This window comes from Staurois parvus, unplaced genomic scaffold (assembly GCF_062004578.1).
Source record: "Staurois parvus isolate SC_StPar_1 unplaced genomic scaffold, SC_StPar_1.0 ptg000267l, whole genome shotgun sequence".
Classification (NCBI taxonomy): domain Eukaryota; kingdom Metazoa; phylum Chordata; class Amphibia; order Anura; family Ranidae; genus Staurois; species Staurois parvus.
Window position 1 is genome coordinate 915085 of NW_028318063.1, and position 26751 is coordinate 941835.

Here is a 26751-nt window from a genome sequence, read left to right on the forward strand (position 1 = left end):
ATCAAAGACATGGCATGTGTACATCCTCCAGTACTGCTCATGTGTGTACTGTGTTCACTGCGCTGTGCATGTAGCCAATTAAAGTGGTCCTGTACCATGTGATTGCTGTGACCAATCACATTTGTAATGTATGCATTTTACTTTAGGAGAGCATTATTCCCCTTTAATTGGTACATTGCAATGTACACAGGAAGGAAAAAATGGTTTGTATAGATTGTTATTGTAAGATTAAGATAAGGTTAAATCAGACTGGTAAGGGCACAGATTAGCATGATGACTTTTAGATGTTTGCAATAATTAAATCTGTGTTTCACTATGTTCAATTACATGAGCCTTTGATGTTTGCTCTGGAAATGCAAATGTCATCCAGTTCTCCCAACATCATTGTTGCAACCTAAGAATTCACTAATATATACACCGTGTTCCAAATTATTATGCAAACGATATTTTTCTCATTTCCCTAAATAATTGATGTAAATAACAGTCGGCATAATTCTCATGTTATCAACTATTAAGAGTACAATTCACATTTTATTGAACAAACCTCCTAATGATAACAGTATTTTTTTTAAACATAAAAGACTTCCAATGCACTGTTCCAAATTATTACGCACAGTAAGTTTCAAAACACTTTATAGGTTGTAAAGAACTGAAAATTGTCATTTGTTGTGTTTGCAGCATATTTACTGAAATCAAAAGCTATTTCAATCAAACTTTTAACAACATTTTAACATTTAAAAATTTTAACAGGTCACATTACATTTTAACATAGGACCCCTTATTTGATAGCAGCTTCACAAGTCTTGCATCCGTTGAACTTGTGAGTTTTTGGACAGTTTCTGCTTGAATTTGTTTGCAAGATGTCAGAATAGCCTCCCAGAGCTGCTGTTTGGATGTAAACTGCCTCCCACCCTCATAGATCTTTTGCTTGAGGATGCTCCAAAGGTTCTCAATAGGATTGAGGTCAGGGGAGGATGGAGGCCACACCATGACTTTCTCTCCTTTTATCCCCATAGCAGCCATTGATGCAGAGGTATTCTTTGCAGCATGAGATGGTGCATTGTCATGCATGAAGATGATTTTATTACGGAAAGCATAGTTCTTCCTTCTGTACCAGGGAAGAAAGTGGTCAGTCATAAACTCCACATACTTTGCAGAGGTCATCTTTACACCTTCGGGGGCTCTAAAGGGGCCGACCAGCTCTGTTCCCATGATTCAGGCCCAAAACATGACTCCACCACCGCCTTACTGACGTTGCAGCCTTGTTAGAACAGGGTGGCTGTTCACCAATTATCCACTACTCTATCCATCTGGACCATCCAGGGTTGCATGGCACTCATCAGTGAACAGGACTGTTTGAAAATTAGTGTTCATGTATTTTTCTGCCCAATGCAGACGTTTCTGCTTGTGAGCATTGGTTAGTGGTGGCCAAATACAAGGTTTATGCACAGTTGCAAGACTCTGGAGGACTCTACATTTTGATGTCCGTGCTACCTCTTTGACAGCAACTCGCCAGATAGTAGATTCTTGAATTTCTATGGAGGAGGACCTGATAAACTTTTGTACCTGGTGCTCCTTTGTATTCATTCAAGACATACCTGAAATTGTCAGAAACAGCTGAAGATATGCAAATTAAGTTTTAAGGTACGGGTGCAGGAAACGTAAGAAAACTTCTGCTTCTGTCATAGGGTGGTTTCACATTACCATCCTTGTATGTACTAACAAGGTCATTTTAATGATGACACGGTGAAAGCGTTTGAATTCATAATGTGAAAAAAAGCTGTCAACTACTTATCTGTTAAAGTGGACCTTTCCTCACTTTTACTAAAAATCACAGCAGCCTACAGCTCTGCATGCTGATATGAAATCACCTTGCATGAAATTTACTTTTACTTACAATTACTATTTTTTCACTTTCTGAATGACTGAGGCACTGGTGACTTAACCCTGGTCTCATAGATGCATCCTGGGAAGGCTACACCACCAGTGTTATCCCCATCACAAGTTCCAAGGGGCAGACCCAGAGTTCCAGGAAATAAAGGGAGATGGAGGCATCCTCACTTATACTAAAAATCACAGCAACCTACAGCTCTTCATGCTGATATGAAATCACCTTGCATGAAACATTTTTTGCGTTTACTTACAATTACTATTTTTTCACTTTCTGAATGACGGAGGCACTGGTGACTTAACCCTGGTCTCATAGATGCATCCTGGGAAGGCTACACCACTAGTGCCTTCCCCATCACATGTTCTAGGGGGCAGACCCAGAGTTCCAGGAAATAAAGGGAATGGAGGCACCTTACCTTAATGAGAATGGCCGCCATGAGAAGAATAGGGAGGAGAAGAAAATAAAGGAAGTGAGGATACCTATCTCTAATGGATAGTAAGAACAAACGTTTTGGCTGGATATACACTGTAATAATGTAATATTAATTTTTCTGTAAAATTGAAAAGTTTGTTGTAGCAATAACATCAGCAGCAAGCTATAAATCCACAAACATATGAAGATGCTGTATGTCACTCTGGCACGTATTTGACCCAGCCTACAGACTGTAAGTCCTCATCCCCTACTGTCAATTATCATTAATGCCTCACGGAACCATGTAAAGAGATTTGCCAGACTGTCAGAGCAAAATTAATCTGACTCTTAAATCTGCTAGAAGTCTCGACAAGGGAAAACAACAACCTCTGACAGGTGAGAGAAAAATTTGCTTAATATTCTGTTAGCATTACCTTTTGTACTATCACATTTTGTTGATGCAATAAATTGTATTAGGCCTTTGCTTGCTTTCCTTTAAATGATAATGTAAGACTTTATACTAGTGGGCAATTTCGGCAGTGCTCAGAACAGCTTGAGCTCCTATCCATAATTGCTAAAAATTTTGTACTCTGCTAACTGCACACGTTATACAAATATGTGCTGGTAGGTGAATTGGCTCCTGTCTAAATTGTCCCTAGTATGTGTATGTATAAAATGTAAGTTAGGGACCTTAGATTGTACGCCCCTTGAGGGTTAGGGATTATGTGAATGTTCAATATATATGTAAAGCGCTTGGTAAACTGATGGCGCTATATAAGTACCTGAAATAAATAATATACATTCAAATATTTAGTACATGATTTCTTGTTTTATTTTACATGTTCTTAGTCATTGTTTTCCACATTTAACAATCATGTCACATAATTTTTCACCTGCCAGAGTCCCTTTTGCTACTAGAGCAGTTTTTGCATTTTTTACACTCATGTCAAAGCGAACCTTTAAGCCTGAAGATGAGTTAAAACCCCCTAAACATTATATATTTTCTGAAAGAAGGGACGATGAATAATAAAACTACGGTAGTTGAAATATTTTTATATCAACATGATACTAGTACAATTGTTTATGAAATGCATATTTTCAGCAAAAAATAGACTAAAGTAAATTTAAGGACGTAAGAAAACAATATGGTACCCAGCATATAACAGATGAGGTTGTACTAAGTAAATATGTGAGTGACAGTGTGAGGCCCTGCCATAGTGTGGGATTAGGAAAGAGATATAGAAATGACACAGTATTCACATTCAGGCTTGATGTAATGTTCCAGACTGTTGTTTATTGTGAGTGGAAAAAACTGTGTTGCAAGTTTTCTCCTGATTTGGTAGTTCTGGATCGGGGCCTGGAGCTCACAGTGTCTTGGGCAGGATGTAGCCTTCGATCCTGTGTCTGGGTTTTGCTAAACACCTACAGCCTGTGTCAGTACACAAATGTGCAGGGTCATTATATACCAAGACTGAGAATAGTTTAGGGCAGTTGCTGACAGAGCCCTGTCAGGAGGGCTTGGTGTTCCTGCTGGAGATTGCATCCCTTTTGGGGGCATTCCTTGCCCAAGGACTGGGAAAGTCGGGTCAGCTACAGGAGTCTAGGAGACCAAGAGAGGGTTTGGGAGGCAGAGGAAGTTGAGTAGGCTAGTGAGTCCAGGGGTCTGGAGGGAAGCTGCAAGTCTCTGGAGAAGAGAGCAAGCCTCAGGGGGCTGAAGAATCCTATTTAGAGGCCAGAAGTGGGCCTGTGCAATGAGGTGCTGCAACCAAGGCTGAGTAAGACTGAAGAGCCGGAAGCCTGAGGGACCAGTGCTAATATTAGCATTGCTGTTGAAGCATAACCAGGTGGGCTACTATTTTTGGGTGATTGTTTTGCTTTGAGAAGTTGATGTTCCCTGCATGGGCAACTGTTGTGTATAGATTTTGCTTTCCTTTTTGATAAAAGTGGGCTACCCGGCCCTCAAGTTTGGACTAACATGTCTCACTAAAATGTATCTATCACATTGCGTCTAATCAACCCATATCACAATCCCCAACATATCAAGCCTTAAGATTGTACGTGTCCCTGAAACAGCAACAAACGTTTCTATAAATGACACTTTTAAAGCTTTTACAGATCATCAGATTAGAGTTAACAATGAGTGATGGACTTAATTAATGCTCTTACTCCAGCATGTGCAGTGATATGTAACATTGTAACATGCGGAACACTACTGTCATTTTCATATGTAGCCACATTCAATGCATGCATTTATATGTGCATATACTGGGGGGGGGGCTTAAAAAAGTTTTTTGATGTTTTTTTATTTGTTACTTTCATTTTAAACCTCTAATGTCGTTTGTGGACCTTAGTGAAGCTGATCAAACTCAGATCATGCCTAATCAACTTCATCCCTGGTCACAATAGCTAGGGTGACTGCTTTGAACCTGAAAGTGAAGTAACAGAGAATGCTTCTAAGTTCCCTTACGAGGTGGAGGATCACCGAACCTTAGTTGTCATCTGTCGGAGCTGTTGGGGTTGGATCAAGTTGGCAGTCAGTGGGTTTTTCTCTTTTGGTGGACATCATTCATCATGATCAACGTGGGACTGCATCACTGGATGACATAATTGACAGTGTTACTGTAGATCATGCAACTTTTTTTTTAAGGACTTGTCAAAAAACATTTTTATTTACTTTTCAAATTTTTTTATTGAATGAGTAGGGGTACTCTACTTACTTGCTCATTTACATGAGGAAGGGGGGGGGGAGCTGGTTGCATCATTATTGTTGAAGGGGGCTTCAAGATTCCCACAGTCTCAGGCCTGGCTTGATTATTTTCATCTTTTTTTAAAAAATATCAATGCCACTTTGTTTACATGGCACCCATGTGAAAAAACCTGTTACTATATATAATATATTTAACACCTGCCAAACAGGCTGAAAGTCTGATGTTCAGATGAATGCCTGAACAAGCAAAGTTTGATCTGAACCAGGAGCTCATCTCTAATCCTAACCCAGGAAGAGCCTAATAGGCATAACACCTTTGTTAAAATATGTATTTAATAACATTTTGATACAACGTTTGTGCTTTACTGGTTTCTCTCTGTTCTTATTGCTAACAAGGGTGGTGACAATGCTGAAAAACTGTGTCAATCTTCTTCAGAGGTACCCTACCCTGTTTATTCCCACCCATCTGCTAACAGCCAGATTACTTTCCCGCTACTTCTCAGTGAGTAACTTGTCTATATTTGCATGTCCTATATACCTATATACAGTAAATTCTACGGGCTTGGAAAAATAAGTTTGTAAATCGATAGTAAACTGGCTAAAAGACTGTAGTCAGAGAGTAGTGGTTAATGATTCATACTCTGAATGGTCTAGGGTTGTCAGTGTTGTACCCCAGGGTTCAGTGTTGGGACCCTTACTTTTTAATATATTTATAAACGATATAGGGTCTGAGACTAAGAGTACTATTTCAGTCTTTGCAGATGACACCAAGCTGTGCAGTGGAATAACATCCTTACAGGATGTCTTCAACTTACAAGCTGACATCAATGCACTGTTTAATTGGGCAACTATGTGGCAAATGAGGTTTATTTTTGATAAATGTAAAATGATGCACCTGGGGGCTAAAAACACGCATGCAACATACATGTTAGCAGGACAACAGCTGGGGGGAGTAAATGGTGGAGAAGGATCTGGGGGTTCTGGTAGATTATAAGCTTAATAATGGCATGCAATGCCAAGCTGCGGCTTCTAAAGCGAGCAAAATCCTCTCTTGTATTAAAAGAGGTATAGACTCCAGAGAGAGAGATATCATATTACCCCAGTACAAATCATTAGTAAGACCTCATCTGGAATATGCAGTTCAGTTTTGGGCACCAATTCACAAAAAGGATATTGGGATCGTGGAGAAAGTGCAGAGAAGGCAAACAAACTGATAAGAGGCATGGAGGAGCTCAGCTATGAGGAAAGATTAGAGGAACTGAATTTATTCTCTTCTGAGAAGAGGAGATTAAGGGGGGATATGATCAACATGTATAAATACATCAGTGGTTCATATAGTGAACTCGGTGTAGATTTATTCATTTGAAGGTCATCACAGAGGACAATGTTTATGTTTGGTTAAACTGCACTTGTGTCTTTATCAACCAGATTAACTGTTACCTTCGACAATGTTTTTTATAACTAATGTTTGCAATTTAAATGTAGCTGTGCTCACTGACTGCTTTCTTGTATTTAGATTAGCAGCACATGTCCTGTTGAGGGACTACGTGATTTTGGTTTGCCCAATGTCACATGGGGTCCAAATTTGCAGGATCTGTATGACAAATTCATGGAACTTAGTAAAACTGGCCTATGGAAAAGAATTCCTTCCCATAACACTACAGCCCATCATCTAGAAGGTAAGAATTTCTGTAGAACTGAGCTTATAGGCACAAATGCCACCTAGAGCTGAAAACATGGGTGATAGTGGGAACCTTAAAGAATGGGCCATAGTTTATACTTAACATAGTTAATGGGTCAATGGATCATAGTTAATAAATTGTTTGTCATAAAAACTGTTGGTATTGCCCAAAGGCAACCAGGTAGGTTCCATCTTTTTTTCTTCATTGTCAGTTTCTACTACAGGTTTTGATCTGAATTGCAGGGAAACAAAGACAGGTTCTAAGATACACTGCTCAAAAGATTAAAGGAACACTTTGAAAACACATCAGATCTCAATGGGAAAAAATCTCATGCTGGATATCTATACTGATATGGACTGGGTAATGTGTTAGGAATGTAAGGATGCCCCATTGTTTTATGGAAATGAAAATTATCAACCTACAGAAGATTGAATTCAAAAACACCCCAAAAATCAAAGTGAAAAAATGATGCAGCAGGCTATTCCATTTTGCTGAAATTTCATTGCAGCAAATCAGAATGGTACTCAATAGTCTGTATGGCCCCCACATGCTTGTATGCATGCCTGACAACATCGAGGCATGCTCCTAATGAGACGACAGATGGTGTCCTGGAGTATTTCCTCCCAGATCTGAACCAGGGCATCACTGAGCTCTTGAACATTCTGAGGTGCAACCTGGCGGCGTCAGATGGATCGAAACATGATATCCCAGAGGTGTTCTATTGGATTTAGGTCAGGCAAGCTCTGGGGCCATTCAATGATGTCAATTCCTTCATCCTCCAGGAACTGCCTGCATACTCTCACAACACGAGGCCGGATATTGTTGTGCACCAGGAAGAACCCAGGACCCACTGCACCAGTGTAGGGTCTGACAATGGGTCCAAGGATTTCATCCTGATACCTAATTGCACTCAGGGTGCCATTGTCTAGCCTGTAGAGGTCTGTGCATCCCTCCATGGATATGCCTCCCCAGACCATCACTGATCCACCAAAAAACAGTCATGCTGAACAATGTTACAGGCAGCAAAATGTTCTCCATGGCTTCTCCAGACCCTTTCACATCTGTCACATGTGCTCAGGGTGAACCTGCTCTCATCTGTGACAAGCACAGGGCGCCAGTGGCAGACCTGCTAATTCTGGTGTTCAATGGCAAATGCCAATCAAGCTCTATGGTGCTGGGCAGTGAGCACAGGGCCCACTAGAGGATGTCAGGCCCTCAGGCCACCCTCATGAAGTCTGTTTCTGATTGTTTGATCAGAGACATTAACACCAGTGCTGGAGGTTATTTTGTAGGGCTCTGGCATTGCTCATCCTGTTCCTCCTTGCAAAAAGGAGCAGATACCGGTCCTGCTGATGGGTTAAGGACCTTCTATGGCCCTGTCCAGCTCTCCTAGAGTAACTGCCTGTCTCCTGGAATCTCCTCCATGCTCTTGAGATTGTACTGGGAGACACAGCAAACCTTGATGTGCCATCCTGGAAGAGTTGTACTGCCTGTGCAAAAACAGTCAGAAATGATGAGCAAGGGAAAAAATGTCAGCAGCCTCTACTTGTAAAACCATTCCTGTTTTTGGGATTGTCTCATTGTTTCCCATCTAGTGCCCCTGGTGTTAATTTCATTAACACCAAAGCAGCTGAAACTGATTAACAACCCCCTCTGCTACTTAACTGACCAGATCAATATCCCCGCAGTTTAATTGACTTGATGCTATACTCTGATTAAAAAGTGTTCCTTTAATTTTTTTGAGCAGTGTATATGTTAGGCTAAAATGTAGATAATATGCAATCAATATGTCATCTGTATATAATCAGTATTCACCGTAGGTGCCCCCATCCCTTTTTCTTCCAAATACACATATAAAATGTTTTAGGTTTAATAAAATTGATTGTAGATGCAATTGAATATCACTCATTACACAATACATGTTTTTAAACTCTACAAATGAAATATTTAAACGCGGCATTTTATTCACCAAAACCCCAACCCCAATATGACATTCTCTTAGCATGTTTACATTTTTTTAGCCCTGTACCACCTGTAGACTGAATGTAAAACCTGTTCTATAGAAAGAAGGGCTTTTGAAAAGTGTAATTAAACAGAATAAACATCTCCCCAGCTAGTTTTCACTATTTTTTAAATTTCAGGTGATCCCCGAGAGACAGGAATAGGCAAACGCATGTTCCTCAGAAATCTAGATAGAGATGGTGTTGGCTTTGAATACTGCATGTTTTATAACAAAGCGGAATCAAGAATGGTCTGTCTTTTCCAGCCTGGCCCATACCTTGAAGGACCCCCAGGGTAAGTTATTGTTTTGTACCAAGAAATGTTTTTTCCCACATTCCAGTGTAAAATGTGTTATATTAAATGGTATTATTTAGTCCAAAGATATAAATGAAAAATGTCCAAGGATAAGAATGCAAAAATACAGTATAACCTAATATTAATATTCATAAGAAATAACTGTAGATTTCCTTCCCTGCTAGAGCAAATTGGAATGATATTTTATGATCAACTTCAGATTTATCAGTATGAGGATTCAAGGATTTAATGCATTTTTCTTTAAAATACACTTGATGAATATGTGGGTTTTTTTCACTACTACCAACTATTCAAGATAGAAAGGCAGACAGATTAAGACTGGCCATAGACATTTCATTTTATAGCCCAGTCTGACAGATTTCATCCAGATCTGGTGACAATCTAGGTACACAGCCACCAGTCATCAGTCTTGAGGAAAAAAGACCATTAAAACAGGTTTGAAAACCTTCTAGAATCACTTTTGTTTTCACTAAGGCTCCCTTCACACTTGCGCTGAGCAAGAACACACAACATGCACTTCAATTGTGTTTTTCAAGTGTTTAAAGCACTCTCATTAAAGTCTTCTGGGGCTGAAAGAAACAATGGAAATCCTAGTGTTGAGGGTGAAAGCTCTATCCCTGAAACTTCAAATCACTCAAGAATGAACGGGATCTTAGGTGTACCAGTGCAAGGGGATGTATGACTGTTCTCTGTACATCTACTATAGCTCTGAGTATTGATTTATATATTTTTCTTTCAATTTATAAGAAAAAATATTGCTAGTGCTAGGACTTTCACCATAGCAGCCTACTTTGCTGTTAGAGACCTTGTTTAGGCTGAATCCTATTCCTCCTCTACCTGTTCTCCATTCTCCTTTTGATTTCAGCCAGACACTACCATAACTGGTTAATGTGCTGGTTGTTCTCCTTGCCTGGGTTCTTTGTATATTTGAAGCAAGTCCTAATTGTGATTGCTTGGTGTATGCAGAGATAAGAAGCAGGAATCATTATCAGAACATTATTCTGATTTCACTGCCTAATTCTTATCTCTTGCAACATCCTTTAAAAAGGAAAAAGTACATCAATATGCTAATAACATTGCTGTCTGCTTAGCTTGTTCACAGTGGCCTAATACTAAGGTTGTGAGGAAAGTGCAAAGACCTTGACTTGAGACCTGAGAGGCTGAAGTAAAACTGGCTTTACAATGGATACATGAGGGAATTTCAATCCATGTATGGGCTAGCTGGTTGTACACAAGTTGATCTATCAAATGACATGTGTACAACCAGCTTCTCGGGTCTTTCCCATAACGTTCAGTGTTGCTGGCTGTAGCTGGCAACACTGGTCTTTGTATACTACTGGTGGGAAAGGTTCCCCACCTGAAGAACAGAATAGTGCTGTGGGAGTGATTCCCCCATCCACCTCGAATGTGTGGATGGGAGAACTGGTACATTTTTATTAAGCTCAATCTGCTGGTTGAACAAAAAATAAGGAAACATTTTACCTTACCTAAGGGTCTGAAAGGTAAGGGGCTGGATTTCTTAGTTTCATGCATGTTCTATGTTTCCCTGTTGCTCTTGCACATACTCCAGATAAAAATCTACAGTATTTATATAAATATATACATTATATATGTTTTCTAACATTTGATATGTTATAGAGGGTTAAAATTGTTTGTGACACATCCCATATAAAAAAAGACTCCCATTGGCCAAATTCCAGCCTCCCTAAAGTCTGAAGCATAGTGAACTGGCCTTTTGTTTAAAAAGGTTTGGAGACTCAATGTTTTGGAGACCCCCTAAACTAAACCAAAAACTGTTACTTTTGCTTTTGGATAGTGTGTGGCATTATTAATTTCCTCTCTCTGTTTTTGTGACCACTATCTTTGGGAAAGTAAAAGGAAATCCAAAATTTTAGGTTTGTTATCTGTCATGTTTGGTGGGGATCAAGATGGAGAGGGGGCTTCTCTTGCCCTACACCCCTGGTAGTGATGACAGGGAGTGTGAGGATAGAGTGGTACAAGGGCAGGTGTAGAAGGTAGCACCAGCAGGGGTTTGCAGGAAGCAGATGACCATAGATCACCAGGCAGGAACCGGAAAACGTTGACACTTGCTTGGCAGACAGGAGTGTAGCCAGGACACAAACCAAAAGGTAATCAACAGCTGGGCAGTGAGGTACAGCAACATCAGGCAGAGACAGAGCCAGGATACAAGTCGGGATCGGTAAACAGCTGCGCAGCGAAGTACAGAATACAAGCCAAAGTCACGGTAGGCAGGCAGAAATCTAAGGACAGGTCAGGGGCATTAGCAGAAGACCACTCAGCAATCCATCCAAAGTACAGCTTAAATAGGCCATTTGGTGCCAGTGCTCATACATGTTCGTGTGCACGTACATGTGCGCATGCGCAGTTGTTTTCTGCACACTCTAATATATTTGTGCGAGTGTGACAATGCCTGTTTTGTATTGAGCTTTTGCTCAGAAGTATGAGCATGTGCCAGCCTTCTCCTTCCAGCATGTACTGAGGTTTTCTTATATTACCTTAACAGGATGACAGTAAAAAAACAGTTGTAGCCATTCCTTTTACAAAACTAAAACAGGAAATACATTTAGGTATCCTTTAATATAGGGTAAATGATGTTAACCACATAGACTAATGTGAACTCACTTAGCTTTTTAGATAATAATCATTAACCTTTTCATTTTTATTTGTTAAAAATGTCTTCCAGGTATGCCCATGGGGGCTCTGTTGCAACCATTATTGACAGCACAGCTGGAGCAGGGGCTGTGTACACTTGTGGTAGCGTCATGACAGCCAACCTTAACATCAACTATCTCAAGTAATTTCCATGTTAATTACATATAATACATATATGTATTGTATGCATATAGCTTACATAGTAATATGTTCCTTCACAGGCCTATCCCTCTTGGATGCACCTTGCTAGTAGACAGCTATGTGGAGAAAATTGAGGGGCGAAAAGTGTATTCAAGATGCCATATCCAAAGCCATGATGGTTTAATATTTCATACAGAAGCCACTGGTAAAGAGCAAAACACAACAGTAGCACTTTTATCTGCTATTATACAGTGCAGATCTAATTTGGTCAGTGCTCCTAATTCCACAGTTTGTTAGTGTACATTGTGTCTGATCTGTAATTAGTTTTCAAAGTTTTATGCAAACATCTATTACGATAGATAGATAGATAGATAGATAGATAGATAGATAGATAGATAGATAGAGTAACATGGCTAAGATGGTACACAAGGTGGATGGAAAATATTTGTTTCCCAGAATATGGGTCGGGGCATGTATTCACTGTAGGGAAGCCCAGTGGAATATAAGTCACTCTGCCTTTAAAAGGCTGATTGTAAAATTCCTTTTAAGCCTGGAGTTTGGGCTGCAGAAGAGATTGGGCGAGACTGCAAGCAAGCCAACTGGTCCACAAGTCTGTCTGCCAGGATACCAGAAAGGTTGAGGAGCCTCACAGGAAGGCTCTGCTAGGAACTTATAAAAATTCTGTGAATGGTGAACTGACACACTGTTTGCTGTATGACAACACTTGAAAAATTCACCCAATTCACACAAATGATCCACAATGGCTCAAAATTGACATGTTTCACTAACATTTAGACAAAATAAAGAGAATAAAGTACCTGGAACAGATGACTTACACCCAAGGGTCCTTAAAGAACTGAGCTGTTATACTTAAGCAATTGTTTCTAATTTTTAGAGACTCTTTAATAACTGGCATAGTTACTACTGGATTGGCGTAAAGCCAACGTGGTGCCTATATTTAAAAAGGGATCAAAGTCTTTACCAAGTAACTACAGAGTGGTTTGTTTAACTTCTCAGTTGGGAAGATACTGGAGAGTTTATTTAAAAGATTATATAGAAGAGTTTTTGCCAGAAAATATTCGTTGTCAAACAATTCTGATTCTTTTTATGAGGAGGTAAGCAAAAACTTAGACAAAGGAGTGGCTGTGGATGTACTACAACCCCTGGCAAAAAGTATGGAATCACCACTCTTGGAAAATGTTCATTCAGTTGTTTAACTGTGTAGAAAAAAAACAACAATCAGAGACATGCTTCAAAACTATTATCATTTAACATTTTTAACTTCTAGGTTTACGAAACATTTAAAAAAAAATAAAACAGAAAGAAAATTGTAGTCAATTGTAACTATTTTTGCAGATCAAGCAGAGGAAAAAAAATATGGAATCACTCAATTCTGAGGGAAATATTATGGAATCACCATGTACTTGTACTTTGCCTACCTCTTTGATACTAATTGGGATCAAGGGATTGCATCATGATGTTAACCAATGCATGGTCCTATTTGGAATGAGGCAGTAGGAGTTATGGGCACGGGTGGATCTGTAGTCACAGTATTCAGAGCTAGAAAACCAATCCCTCCCCTCTCTTTTACAGATAATTTGTTTTCAACAGTCTCTAGTTAGGGATCAATTGGGTAATTAGCCTCTTCCAAGAGTGGACAGAGACGTATATGCATTCAGTGGTTAAAGAAATGGCTGTATGATTAGACTGCTCTGTCAAATAGTGGATGTGAACAAATGTCAATAGGCAAGCAATCACATCTAGCTTTGTTACTTTTGATTGTAGTATGCACATAATAAGTAATATAAGGGGATGATAATTGTATATCTCTCATGGATATATATTACCTCATGATGAAGATATAGACATGTAGGAGTAGCCCCTTATTATATTTGTCATGTTTCTGCAATCTTTTAATCCCTGATATTTGTATTTTCAGGTAGTCATCAATATAATTTTGATCGAGGGGGGTATATCTCCCTCTTACGGCAATTTGTGCTTGATCTCTCTCTTTAGGAAAATTTGTATACAAAATCCCTAATTTTTGTTCATAAAAATCCTAACTATTGATTAGGTAATCGGTTTGTTTTCACTGGCTTTGGTGCATGGGTATGCGCACCCCCATTCGTGGAGGAAGCAAGTACATATGCCAGATGTGGGAACTTTCATAAATAGATTGATATAGCAGGCAGCTGAGTTTATTACAGTTGATAATGCATCTTGCCACAGGGCAAAAGCCATGAAAACTATCCTTCAAGAAAGACATAATGTATAATGTCAATGGAATGGCCTCCAAATAATCCAGACCTTAATCCAATTGAAAATCTATGGTGGAAATGAAAGAAAATGGTCCATGACAAGGCTCCAACATGCGAAGTTGATCTGGCAACTGCAATAAGAGAACATTGGAGCTGGATTGATGACGAATACTGTTTGTCGATAGGTAAATCCATGCCTCAGAGAATTCAAGCTGTTATAAAAGCCAGAGGTGGTGCAACAAAGTACTAGTGGTGTACTGTAGTGTTTTTTTCATGATTCCATAATATTTTCCTCAGAATTGAGTGATTCCATATTTTTTTCCTCTGCTTGATCTGCAAAAACAGTTACAACTGACTACAGTTTTCTTTCTTTTAAGTGTTTCTTAAAGCCAAAAGGTTGGAATGTTAAATGAAAATAGTTTGAGGCATGTCCGCGATTAGTTTTTTTACTACACAATTAAACAATTGAATGAACATTTTCCAAGAGTGGTGACTCCATACTTTTTGCCAGGGGTTGTATACATGAATTTTGCAAAGCGTTTGACAAAGTTCCTCACATGCAGCTAATGTGTAAATTAAAGTCTACAGGATTAGAATATTCAGTTTGTAAATGGATAGAAAACTGGCTAAAAGATCGTATTCAGAGAGTAGTGGTTAATGATTCATACTCTGAATGGTCTAGGGTTGTCAATGGTGTACCCCAAGGTTCAGTGTTGGGACCCTTACTTTTTAAGATATTTATAAACAATATAGGGTCTGGGATTAAAAGTAACATTTCAGTATTTGCTGATGACACCAAGCCATGTAGTACAATTTCATCCTTACAGGATGTCTCCTACTTACAAGTCGACCAATGCACTATTTCACTGAGCAACTACAGGTATGTGGCAAATAAGATTTAATTTTGATAAATGTAAGGTTATGCACTTGGGGGCTAAGAATATGCATGCATCATACATACTAGGAGAACAGCTGGGGGAGTCAATGATGGAGAAGGATATGGGTGTTCTGGTAGATCATAGACTTAATAATAGCATGCCATGCCAGTCTGCTGTTTCTATAGTTAGCAAAACTATTTTTTGTAATAAAAGAGGTTTGGACAGCAGAGAGAGAGAGACATGATTTTGCCCTTGTACAAGTCATCAGTAAGACCTCTGAAGTCTGCAATTTAGTTTTGGGCACCAATTCGAAAAATGTATCGGAGAACTGGAGAAAGTGAAGATAAGGGCAACCAAACTGATAAGAGGCATGGAGGAGCTCAGCTGTGAGGAATGATTAGAGGAACTGAAATTATTCTCTCTTGAGAAAAGGAGATTAAGGGGGGATATGATTGACATGTATAAATATCAGTGGTTTTTTTTAGTCAACTTGGTGTGAAGTTATTCACTTTCAGGTCATTACAGAAGACAAGAGGGTACTTTATATGTTTGGAGTATGGAAGTATGGAAAGGCTTCTTCACAGTAAGAGCTGTGAAAGTGTGGAATAGACTCCCGCAATAACTAGTTCTGGCCAGCTCAGTAGATTGTTTTAATAAAAATGCTGGGTGCATTCATAAAGTCACAAAATATACCTGAATATTAATATTTAGAGGTAATAACATCAGGGATAGTTGATCCAAGGAATATCTGATTGCCTCCTGGGGAATCAGGAAGGAATTTTTCCCCACTGAAGATAATTGGATCATGATTTATTTCAGTTTTTTTGCCTTACTTTGTATCAACTGTAGGGTAGTGTATATGGAGGTTTTCTATGTGTATGTGTGTTTTTTTATTGGTTGAACTAGATGGACTAGTGTCTTTTTTCAACCTCACTAACTATGTAACTAGCAGACTATAAGTTGTTCAAACTGAGCAAAAGCTTACTGTATCAATCAATGTGCTGAAGTAAGCAGGACTTTGTTTCTTTGCTGATTTGAAGCTGTTCTGTCGACTACATACATGAAAATAAACATGGGACTACTAATCCCTTAGAGCTTTACACATGGTTGCAGAGGCCCCTAGAGCTTACAAGAGCAAATTGTTTATGTGTCTGGAAAAGTGTGGAGCTGCATGCGGGCAGCCTATGTTAGTCAATGGAGATGCAATGACTGTACAGCCTCTTACAGGCTATAAGGGCCCCTGTGTCCATGGGAATGAGATCGTGTTGTCCAGTGCCTTCTTGCCTCAAAGCTGCCATCTGAACAACTCCTCTGTTACCATAGACTGCATCTACAGTATATTATCATAATCAGTCCTAAAAAATACTTTCTTAGCTCTATGGTTTTTCAGTTTCCTTTCCTTTTAACATAATGTTTTGCTTTTCAGCTCTCTTTATCAAGGCAAACCACTAATAGAGACACAGCAAGCTTCATGATCCATGGAAGGCAACCTTTGAAAAAATGGAATCAGTCATTGGCAAGCAAAGGAATTTCTAGTATACTGAAAAAATGGAACATATAAAGTACCTCCGCCTTCTACTTTAATACAGACTAAGAAACTTTAGTATATTTTTTTTATCCCTATATAGTTATCAGCTGTTTGGGGCATAGCCGTTGTTTAAATTTGTGTGCTGTTTGAAAAATATCCCTGTAGTGCGTCATTGTGTGCCAGCATGTAATTGAGAGTAGAGCTGTCCATCGTCAGGGCAAGGTAAGATTCTTGTTAGTGGCAGTGCCATCAAAGGGCAGCATGAACCAAAGTTGTCACATCACATGGTGCCACCATGTGAGTACTGAGTTTTAATAATGACATGGGGACAGAATGCTGGAATCCCTAGACTGCCTTTTAGCAATCTGTTAGCATTCATTAGTATTTATGGAGCTGAGAACCATTGAATGGGTTTAGTACCAGGTAGAAAGAAGTGGCATTTATAATGATTTCCTGAGGGTAACTAAGAGTGGCACTCTATTGACTCTAAAGCATATCCATGGTCAAAATGTAAAGTCATATATTCATTTCCACATTGTATTTCAATTATTTCTAGACTGCTCCTATTACTCTGAATGATGTTGAAGTTTGTAAACTTACTTTGTGAAGATCCCCACATATTTACTTCCTTGAATTCTGTGACACGTGGTCACTATGCCCCCTGTGTAGGTACTGCTGAGTTACACATTTCACAGAGCCTGCCTTCTGAACTACAGAGGTGGTGAGTGGAGGAGTTTCAGGAGGTTTAGTCAGTACAGACATTGCTGCTTGCAGGCACCAAGGTATCATGGGATATGTAGTCCTTAGAGATTGAAAATAAACAGCAGAGGAGAAGCTGAAAAACATGCAGGGAGTCCAGAAAGTTGTGGAAAGAGATGGCCAGGCAGAACTCACAACATGAAAGGAGATTTTTCAAGTAATCTTATATTCAATTGTAAAAAAAAATGTTTGTATTACTATTACAACAATGTTATAAAATGAAGGTGAATGTTGTGACCACAGATTTCCTTTAAGTGAGTGGTAAGTACACCCAAGACTTGTCATTCAATGTTGGCTATAAACCTGGTATATTGAAGCATAATGATTTACTAAAACTGGAGAGTGCAAAATCTGGTGCAGCTCTGCACAGAAACCAATCAGCTTCCAGATTTTTTTGTCAAAGCTTAACTGAACAAGCTGAAGTTAGAAGCTGATTGGCTACCATGCACAGCTGCACCAGATTTTGCACTCTTCAATTTTAGTAAATCAACCCCATATTATCTGTTTGTTTGTTATATTGTATTTAGGGACTTGTTAAATTGTTTTAGTGCACAGCAGAGTGTTCATAATCCTTCTGCTAATAAAGAATGGGTTTCTTCTTCAATTCAAAGACTTGCTGGTAGTTTTTTTTTCTAAATTGGCCCTTTATATACATATGAGGCAGTCCATGGAATAGATGATGCTACAGAAGATGCTATTTTGCGAAAATCACTCGATTTCCCCCTCCACAGTCGGTGTTGATTGTAGACTTCCTCCGTCAGAACTATTGTTTTCTCCTGGCAGGGGGGCATGGGGAGCCGTCCCTGCCGGGAGAACGCAGTGATTACTGCTAGTGGCTATAACCGTTGGCAATAATCACATGCCAAAAATCCAACACGCTGGTTGTACCCAGGTTGATCAATGGATCAAATTGGGTATAGTCAGCCTGACCACAGATGGATTGAATCTGGGATAGACCCTGCTGAACCAGCCAAGATTTGAACCATCTATGGCCGGCTTTAGCTTGTAAGTTCCCTGAGGGCTGCGACTAATGAGAATGAATTGTATAAATTGTCAGTGCTACAGTATATCTGTAATAAATAAACCACAAATTATTTAAATATATCACTTTTGAAGTATGCATTATGACATATTACAACTGCATGATGTGGGTTATTTTATTTCATAATGATCAGAATAACTCAGTTTTCAGTGACTGACATTAGTATTTTCAGTGGGGTAATTTTCTTATCAATTTAGGAGCAATAAACAATAAAGTGTTCCTGTGATAATTGCAGAACAATGTTTATATTTTTCCATGTTCATTAACACCAGAAATCACACAAGAGAAATGGATGGTGATCTCTAAGGAACCATAATTCCCTGATCATTCAAAAAAGAATTTATATAGCAGGCAAAATAAAATATATGTCATATTAAGACTGACACCATCAAAACATGTAACAGAGAGTTATATATACTGACAGATGTGAATTACTGAATAATTTATTGCCTAAATAGGACAAACTATGAGCATATCCATTAAAAGGAACATTTCACAAGACCAGGAAACGTAAGTTCTACCTATTGCATTTTATAGACAGAAAAATCTGTTTACAGGATTACGGCACTTTTAAAGCACACTATTGGTTGACTTATTCAAGGGGTGGAGCAAGTTCACTCTGCAAAGGTCAATTACCCTTAGCAAGGAAAACTTTTAAAAACTGTGTTTTTGCTTGCACATGATTGGATGATGGAAGTCATTGAAGCTTCACTTCATTCACAAAGGTAAGGGGAAATTCCCTTGCAAAGTGAAAAAACACTTTTCTAAGTGAACCACCTTTTTCCCTTTAGTAAATCAACCTCCTATGTATTTTAATATATTCATGTAACAACCAAATAAAGCCTCTCACCTCAGCAATTTTTTTTGCAGCAGTATTTTGGCAGAAAACCATGTGACACATTTAAAGACACGTGTCTAATCACATGTTAACCCTAAGTGCATCAAGCTTTGGGCGTTAATTAATTTCAAAGGACAAAATAATTTATTTTTCTGGCAAATGAAATGAGTTAATGCCCAAGCGCTTGATGCTCCTAAACACGTCTAGATGTCTAGTCTAGTTTACACACGCCAAGCATTTTGTCTGCTAAAATACTGCTGCCAGGAAGATTTTCACCCAACCGGTTACCAATAACACCCAGCACAGAGTAAAAAGGGCAATGGACACAATATTTCAATGACCACAGCAGGGGCGGACTGACAACCCATGGGGCCCCCAGGCAATAGGGGATCATGGGGCCCCTGTGTCCTTGGCCAAACTCAAAAAAGCCTATGAAAAAGGTACCAGGGGTATCTCATGGGGCCCCCTACTGACCCTAGGCCTTCGGGCAGCGCCCGGGTTTCCAAATGATCAGTCCGCCCCTGGACCACAGTTGTATTGAATATCTCAAGAAAGTTAACACTTAGGGGGTTACAAACTATTTACAGCAATTTACATAATTTGAAAGACTAAGTAATTATAACACAGGGTGAATGTTTATATAATGTCAGCAGACTGTAATTAACCCCTGTGCATCAATGGTGCCTACTGGGAATGCAGCCCTGGTTGTCGGGAAGAGGCTTAGGAAAACTGCCAGCTCCCTTGCAACCACTGGTGCAATGCAATGGTACCAAGTGAATGTAGACATTCATAAGAGGAGGGGGCGCCCCTTTAAGTAAGTGATGAGCTTGGTTATATGAAATAGAGTCAAGCCAATGATTGGGGATAGTATTTTCTGCTCAGAATTTGGGGTCTTTTAAAGGTGAAGCGTGATGAAGAATGACAGTCAGGTCTGAAGACAGAACTGGTGAGGTAGCAAAGCAAAGATTCCTCAATTGACTTGGGTATACAGGTGTCCGCTAGCAGTACTTTTGCACAACTGGGTAAAGCAGCAAGGTAGGCAACTGCCCTACATGATGACCTGGATGAGTTTTTATCTCTCCGTTGTAGAGGCGATGGTCATACAGCGCTGTAAGCTGTGATGATGGATGATGCTGAGAAGGCATGGTGATCTACGGTGCAGCTGTGCAGATAAATGGGCAGTGTGTCACTATTACAGGCTGAGCTGCTGAGTCCGTACGCAGGTACACGAAGAATGGTGGCCTCTAACTGTCCTCTCTGATGTCCCCAAGCCAAGAGATTGAGACCGCAAGAAGCAGTCAATTGTATAGGCTTTCCCATAATCCTTTATTGGATCTGCTTTCTGGGATTTGTAGTTCCAAAGGGATTCTGAAATACAATAAGGGTTGGCTGCAGGATTACAGTCCCTAAAATCCTCTGCTTTGGTACAGGAAGAACACCTCCTCTTCTCTATAGACAGGAGGTGATGAAACAGTCTGGGTCCCGGGTATTAGGATGGAACTGACTAATCTATGGTCCAGTTTGACAATGTCCCCTTGATTCCATTTTGCAGTGGCTGGCACCTAGCTACAAATGCATCAGGGAATCCTGTAGATGTACGTTCTGGTTTCCATGTTAGGTCTGGAATCACACATTTGCAGAATCACAAAATATGTATAGCACAGCGAGGAAAACATTCAATACATAAGTGTTTAAAATGTATGTTTAACATTTGGGTGGGGTCTGTTTTAATAGCTTAAAAGCTGACACAATTCCAGATATAGACCCATATCAATACAAATATTATTGCAATATAAAAAACTGAAATCTTGACTATTAGGTGCCTTGTACAGAATACTCAATGACAATCCTTAAGGGTAACCTACTCAGAACCATAAAGTGCCCCTACAGTGTGTGTGCATGTGTGTATATGACTGTATATTTACCTGTTTTATATGTGTTTATTACATTTCTTCAGTTGCTTCCTGGATTCTGGCCTATGACAAAATGATGCCATACATCCCAGAAGTCTTCATGGGCATTTTTTTCTTTCACCTGGAGTAGGAGTTTCTGATCTAAACACAACCTTCTGTCTGCATGCCTGAACTAAGGGCAGATGGACTCCAGGAAATAAATGCTAGAAGAATAATCTGCTCTTACTCATGATGGCCGCAGCTAGAAACACCAGGGGGAAGGGGGGTTCAAAGTGATTTCTTGACAAAATAAATGGAGACATGGATGGATGGGTCAGTTTGCTGCAGACATTAAAAAAAGGATTAAATAGTGTTTTCAGTTTGTAGTGATCAGATAGGGTCAAGTTCCACTTTAACCTCTTGGAGCCCATGTAATGCATGTGTGCAGTAGCAGAGAGAATGGACTTTAATACCCACATGTGGTACCTATGTGTCCATGGATGGAAGAGCTTTCTGTGCTGAAAGCCTGCCCATTGTGCACTCCAAGCATAATGATAGAGCTGTGAAAGACAGCTCTCAATCTGTACTTATGATCAGGAGCCAGCTAGACCAGCTCTCTATCATGTGACGACTGTGACAGCCAATCACAGTGTTCATGTGATCAGCCATCCCTTTCTGCCCCCCCCAGGCATAAAGACCCTGGTAAAGGGCTGCCAGGGCTGGGTGGGAAGGAGTTAAGCACAGATTTAGTAAACTTCATACATTTATCTGTACTTTCCTCCTACAGGGAGAGCCATGCCAGAAAACAACAGTACCGTGGTTCGGGATTTCTTCCTCCTGGGATTTCGGAATCTGTCCTTTTACAAATGTATATTATTTACTCTTCTTTTAGTAGTGTATGTTGCTTCTCTCAGTGGGAACCTTTTGATAGTTACTTTAGTTTCTTTAAGCAGAATTCTACAGTCCCCCATGTATTTTTTCCTCAGCCATCTGTCCTTTTGTGATACCATCTTTACTACAAATATTTTGCCAAACATGCTTGATGTTATACTACGAGAAGGCAGCAGAGTGTCCATTGCTGGCTGCATTGCCCAATACCACATTTTTGGCTTATGTGCAACTACAGAATCATTCCTTCTCACCGCAATGTCCTACGATCGATACTTGGCCATCTGCCATCCATTACGGTACACTGCAATTATGAATATAACTCTGCAAGCTTTTCTACTATCTATATCATGGTTTCTAAGTTTCTTAGTGACTCTGATCTCTCTAGTTCTTATAAGCAAGCTTCAGTTTTGTGGCTCAAATATTATTGACCACTTTTTCTGTGATGTGGCTCCAATTTTAGAACTTTCTTGCTCAGACACGTCTCTAGTAAAATTGGAGATATATGTATGTTCTGTTCCCATAGTACTTTTACCATTTCTGTTCATTACGGGCAGTTACATTTCTATATTTGTGAATATTATCCAGATATCTTCTACTACTGGTAGACAGAAAGCCTTCTCCACTTGCAGTTCTCATCTGATTGTTGTATGCCTATACTATGGAACGCTCTTTGCCGTGTATGTCGTACCAACAAACCTCTCCTCTCTAAATATGAGTAAGATATTGTCCCTGTTGTACACTGTGATTACTCCATTGTTTAATCCAATTGTGTACAGTCTTAGAAACCAGGATATAAAGACGGTACTAGAGTCTTACATCTATGGGAACCAAAAAAGAAATTGATCTATAAATATACGTACAGTATATTGTATGTAGCAAAGGTGGAATTACTGCCATAGTCACTCGCACATCTACTAGGGCATGGGGTATTGAATTATAATTCACAGAGGTCCAGGTCATTAAATTGTTCATCCAGCAGAAGTCTGAGTCCGAATGTTTTTTGCTATGACTCGGACCCTTCATATCACAGCCCCACCCCCTTTTACCCCTCTTTATATCATAGCACCCCCTTTACATTACATTGCACCCCTTTACATCACACGATCTCATTATATCCCCCCCCTTTACATCACAGCCCCCCTTTTCAATACAGCCCCCATTTGCTTCCAAGTCCCCCCATTTATATTACAGCCCCTCTTTACATCAATGCACTCTGTACCCCCTTCACATCACAGCCCCCCTCCTTAAATCACAGACTTTCCCCCTTTACAACTGTGTCCTCAGCCCCCACCTCACATCACAGTCTCTTCCTCTTCGCATTGGTGTCCTCTGTCTGCCTTTAACAACACAGCCCCTGCCTCCTTTCATCCAATTCTCCTTCACATTTCCCTTTCCTTTCCTTTCACCTCAGTCCCCTTCATAGCCCCCATTACTTGTATCCCATTCCCCTTCACAGTCCCCTTCCTTACATCCCAGCCCTCTTGACAACCCCCTCCTAGTATCCCAGTCCCCTTTACAGCTCTCCTTCCTTGCATCCAAGTCCCCTTCACAGCCCCCTCCTTGTATCACAGTCCCCTACATAACCCCCCTCATTGTATCCCAGTCCCCTTCACAGCCCGCCTTCCTGCATCCCAGTCCCCTCCACAGCTTCCCTCCTTGTATCCCACTCCCCTTCACAGCACCAATTCCTTGCATCCCACTCCCCATCACAGATTGCTTCTGTGTATCCAGTCCCCTCCATAGTCCACCTCCTTGCATCCCAGTCCCCTTTGCAGCTCCCCCTTACTTGCACCCTAATCTCCTTCACAGCCCTCCCCCCTTCCTTGCACCCCACTCTTCACAGATGCTCCTTTACTTGCACCCCAGTCTCCTTCACAGCCCCCCTTCCTTGCACCCCAGTCCCCTTCACAGCCCCCCTCCTTGCAACCCAGTCCGCTTCACAGACCGCCTTATTTGCATCCCAGTCCCCTTCACAGCCCCCCCTTACTTGTATTCCAGGTCTCTTTATAGCTGCCCCCTCCCTTACTTGCACCCCACTCCCTTTCACTGCCCCCCTTTCTTGTATCCTGGTCACCTTCACAGCCCCCCTTCCTTCTTTGCAACCCAATCCCCTTTATGTGAATGCCCCCACTCTTACATCACATTTTCTCCTGTCAATCACAATCTTCCTACAACTAATCCTATGTTACACAGCAGGTAGAAGGCAGAAGGTGCAGCATGTCCAGAAAGAGGTTGGGAACTGCCCAAATTTTTTTGTTACCAGGTAGATGATTGGTTGCTAGGACCAGCAGCTCCTGCCCAGGAGAGGAAGCTCAGATTGCTAAGTGGTGGAGCCGTGGTCCGGATAGGACTGTTTTGCTGTCCATTTTCGGACCACGTTCCACCATTTAGTGATACCTGTGCTAGGGGATCAGGATAATAGGTGCCCTATGCCAGATATAGAACCCTACAATGCCATCCTAGGTGTTAAAAGTTATTTTATTATCCAAGACCAGTCATTGTAGAGTGTACTGAATGGCCTGATCATGCTACTGTTAGGAGGACTGGCACATATAGAGTCTCTATATGATTTTATTATTGGAAAAAGCATGAAGTTTGATCAGAAAACACAGCATGCCTCACTGGTCAATCCTACAGATATGTTCACTCTTCTTAGACCTCACAAATGCTACAAGGGTAGGCCATATTAAGGCTCCAGATAGATCAACCACGTCCCTTAGTAAACATGCAAGCTTCAGCTACACTTCCCGCATCTTAGACACCCCCCTTCCCCCCCCCCCGATGTGTTTCACCCTAATTGGGCTTAGTCATAGAGGACCTCAATTGTTAGTTTTCAATAATAACTGTACAATGACAGCTCAATATTACCACCAACAGGATATAATCAACTAAAGCCCCGCTAAATGAATAGAATGCATGTTAAATTTGAACACCAGGCAAACATAAAAAACATCCTTTAGTCTAGTTATGTTTCATTATAAGATAAGGACAGTCTTTTCAACACTCCCCCCCCCCCCTTCCCCAATAGTTTGAGCATATAATATACTTAAAGCCGAAGTTGAGCCTTATTTGGGGATATAGCTCCAAACCAATCTACTACAGGCAGCTGCTTCTTGTACAAAGCGTTTTTTCAGCCCCCTTCATAGATGCCAAATATTGCCCTAAGCAGCTATCTTCCAATGCTGTATAGGTTAACAGCAACTACTGCTAGTGTGTAGAGTTGTGTCACTCAACCACCCCTTCTGTCCTCTCCACCATTCTGAGACCTTGCACTACTATTCTCCCACAATGCACTGAGTTCTGTGAATGGAGGAGGAGCAGATGAATGACAGGATCACCACCGCCTGTTCACAGAATGCGTGGCATTGTCAGAGAATAGTAGAATGAAGTGAAGTCTCTGAATGGTGAAGAGGGCAAAAGGTGGTGGGCAAGTGGTGCAATTCTTCACACTACTGTCAAACTATATAGTATAGTACCATCAGATTGCCACTTAGCGTAATATCTGGTAGTTATGAAGACGGTATGAAGGGAGGATTTTTAACAAGAAGCAGCGGCCTTGTAGAAGATAGAGTACACATATATGTGGATTTGAACAGCATGCAATCTGCATGATATGTGAAATAACATTACTTCCTATGGTGCCTGCTCACATACAGTATGTCCGGTGCACAGGCAGTATGAATTCAGAACAGATTGAAAAAGAGTCCTGTCCGATTTCTGAGCAATGCAGTCCGGTTTAGGTGAAGATTTCAGGATGTTGACTTCTATGGGAACCATTTCTAAAGAGCACGTCATCAGTTGTGAATAAGATAAAATCCTGACCTGAACCTGATCTAATCCTGGCCTGAACCTGATCTGAACCTCTGAACAACTACTGTGTCAATTAGCTGTAAAACCTGAGCTTCAATCTGCACTGCACATGTGTGAATCATCACTAACACGTAACTAATGTGTTAGCTGCTGTATTCCAAAATTTTGAAAATACTTAACTTCATCTTTAAAGCAGAACTCTGGCTTTGACTCACTCCAACAAGAAAAGAGACATCAAAGCACAAGATTACCTAAATGGAACCACGCACATATTGGCATTCTAAACAGTATGTATGTACGAGTATAATCCATTAATGCTAGATTTCAGGAAATTTGAGACAGGTAGGTCTGTTTCCTGAAGTTTTTCAGCTGTATTGTTAAAAACATTCAAGACAAGTTGACATCTAAAGATGGCTGTAAAGAAATTCTTCATTTTGTCATCTTTTGGGAGACAGCAATAAGTCTACTTTGGATATTTTTGAAAACATCCCATCTGAGTTACAAATTCAAAAGGCATTCAAGGTCACCAGATTGCCATCCAAAAGCAGTGGGGTGGACATGTGCACTTACCAAGTGATGTACTGGGAAGTTAGGACATGTTCTATATTGAGGTCAATTGCAATAAATTGCACATACCTGTATACTGTAACATGTTATGACAGACAGCAGAGCAAATGTGTAAATAATAATTGTTCATTTTATTGGTTTTAAATTTATAGACGTCATCTTAATTGTACTTTAAAGTACAGAGAAGCATGTGCTAGAAAAACAAAATCTCTTTATAAAGTACACTGCATTTTAAAGCCATGTACTGTATATTCCAATGACACATTGGGTTTTTCTTTTACTTTATATTTGAACCAAACAGAGTGTGTAAAATATGAAAACAGTAATACAGTAATGGCTCTTATATAATCAGAAAATGAATCACAATCTAGAATGCAATCTAAATATTTGACTTTCCATTATGGAATATAGCAGTGGTCCTTAATACAGCTCAGATTCCTGTCAATAAATTGTAAAGGTTTTTGTCA

At 40.1% G+C, this 26751-nt stretch overlaps 2 protein-coding genes across 2 annotated transcripts; both read left to right on the forward strand.

Annotated features, from left to right (window-relative positions):
* Positions 1-5409: 5409 nt before the first annotated feature.
* Positions 5410-17848, forward strand: LOC149459235 (acyl-coenzyme A thioesterase THEM4-like). The gene is made up of 6 exons (XM_089681446.1): positions 5410-5511; positions 6526-6688; positions 8833-8986; positions 11712-11822; positions 11902-12026; positions 16384-17848. Exons 1-6 carry the CDS (start codon positions 5416-5418, stop codon positions 16407-16409), a joined length of 675 nt encoding a protein of 224 aa, XP_089537572.1. The 5' UTR covers positions 5410-5415; the 3' UTR covers positions 16410-17848.
* Positions 17849-21811: 3963 nt separating this feature from the next.
* Positions 21812-22750, forward strand: LOC149459236 (olfactory receptor 11L1-like). Its single transcript, XM_089681429.1, has one exon. It carries the CDS (start codon positions 21812-21814, stop codon positions 22748-22750), a length of 939 nt encoding a protein of 312 aa, XP_089537555.1.
* Positions 22751-26751: the final 4001 nt, after the last annotated feature.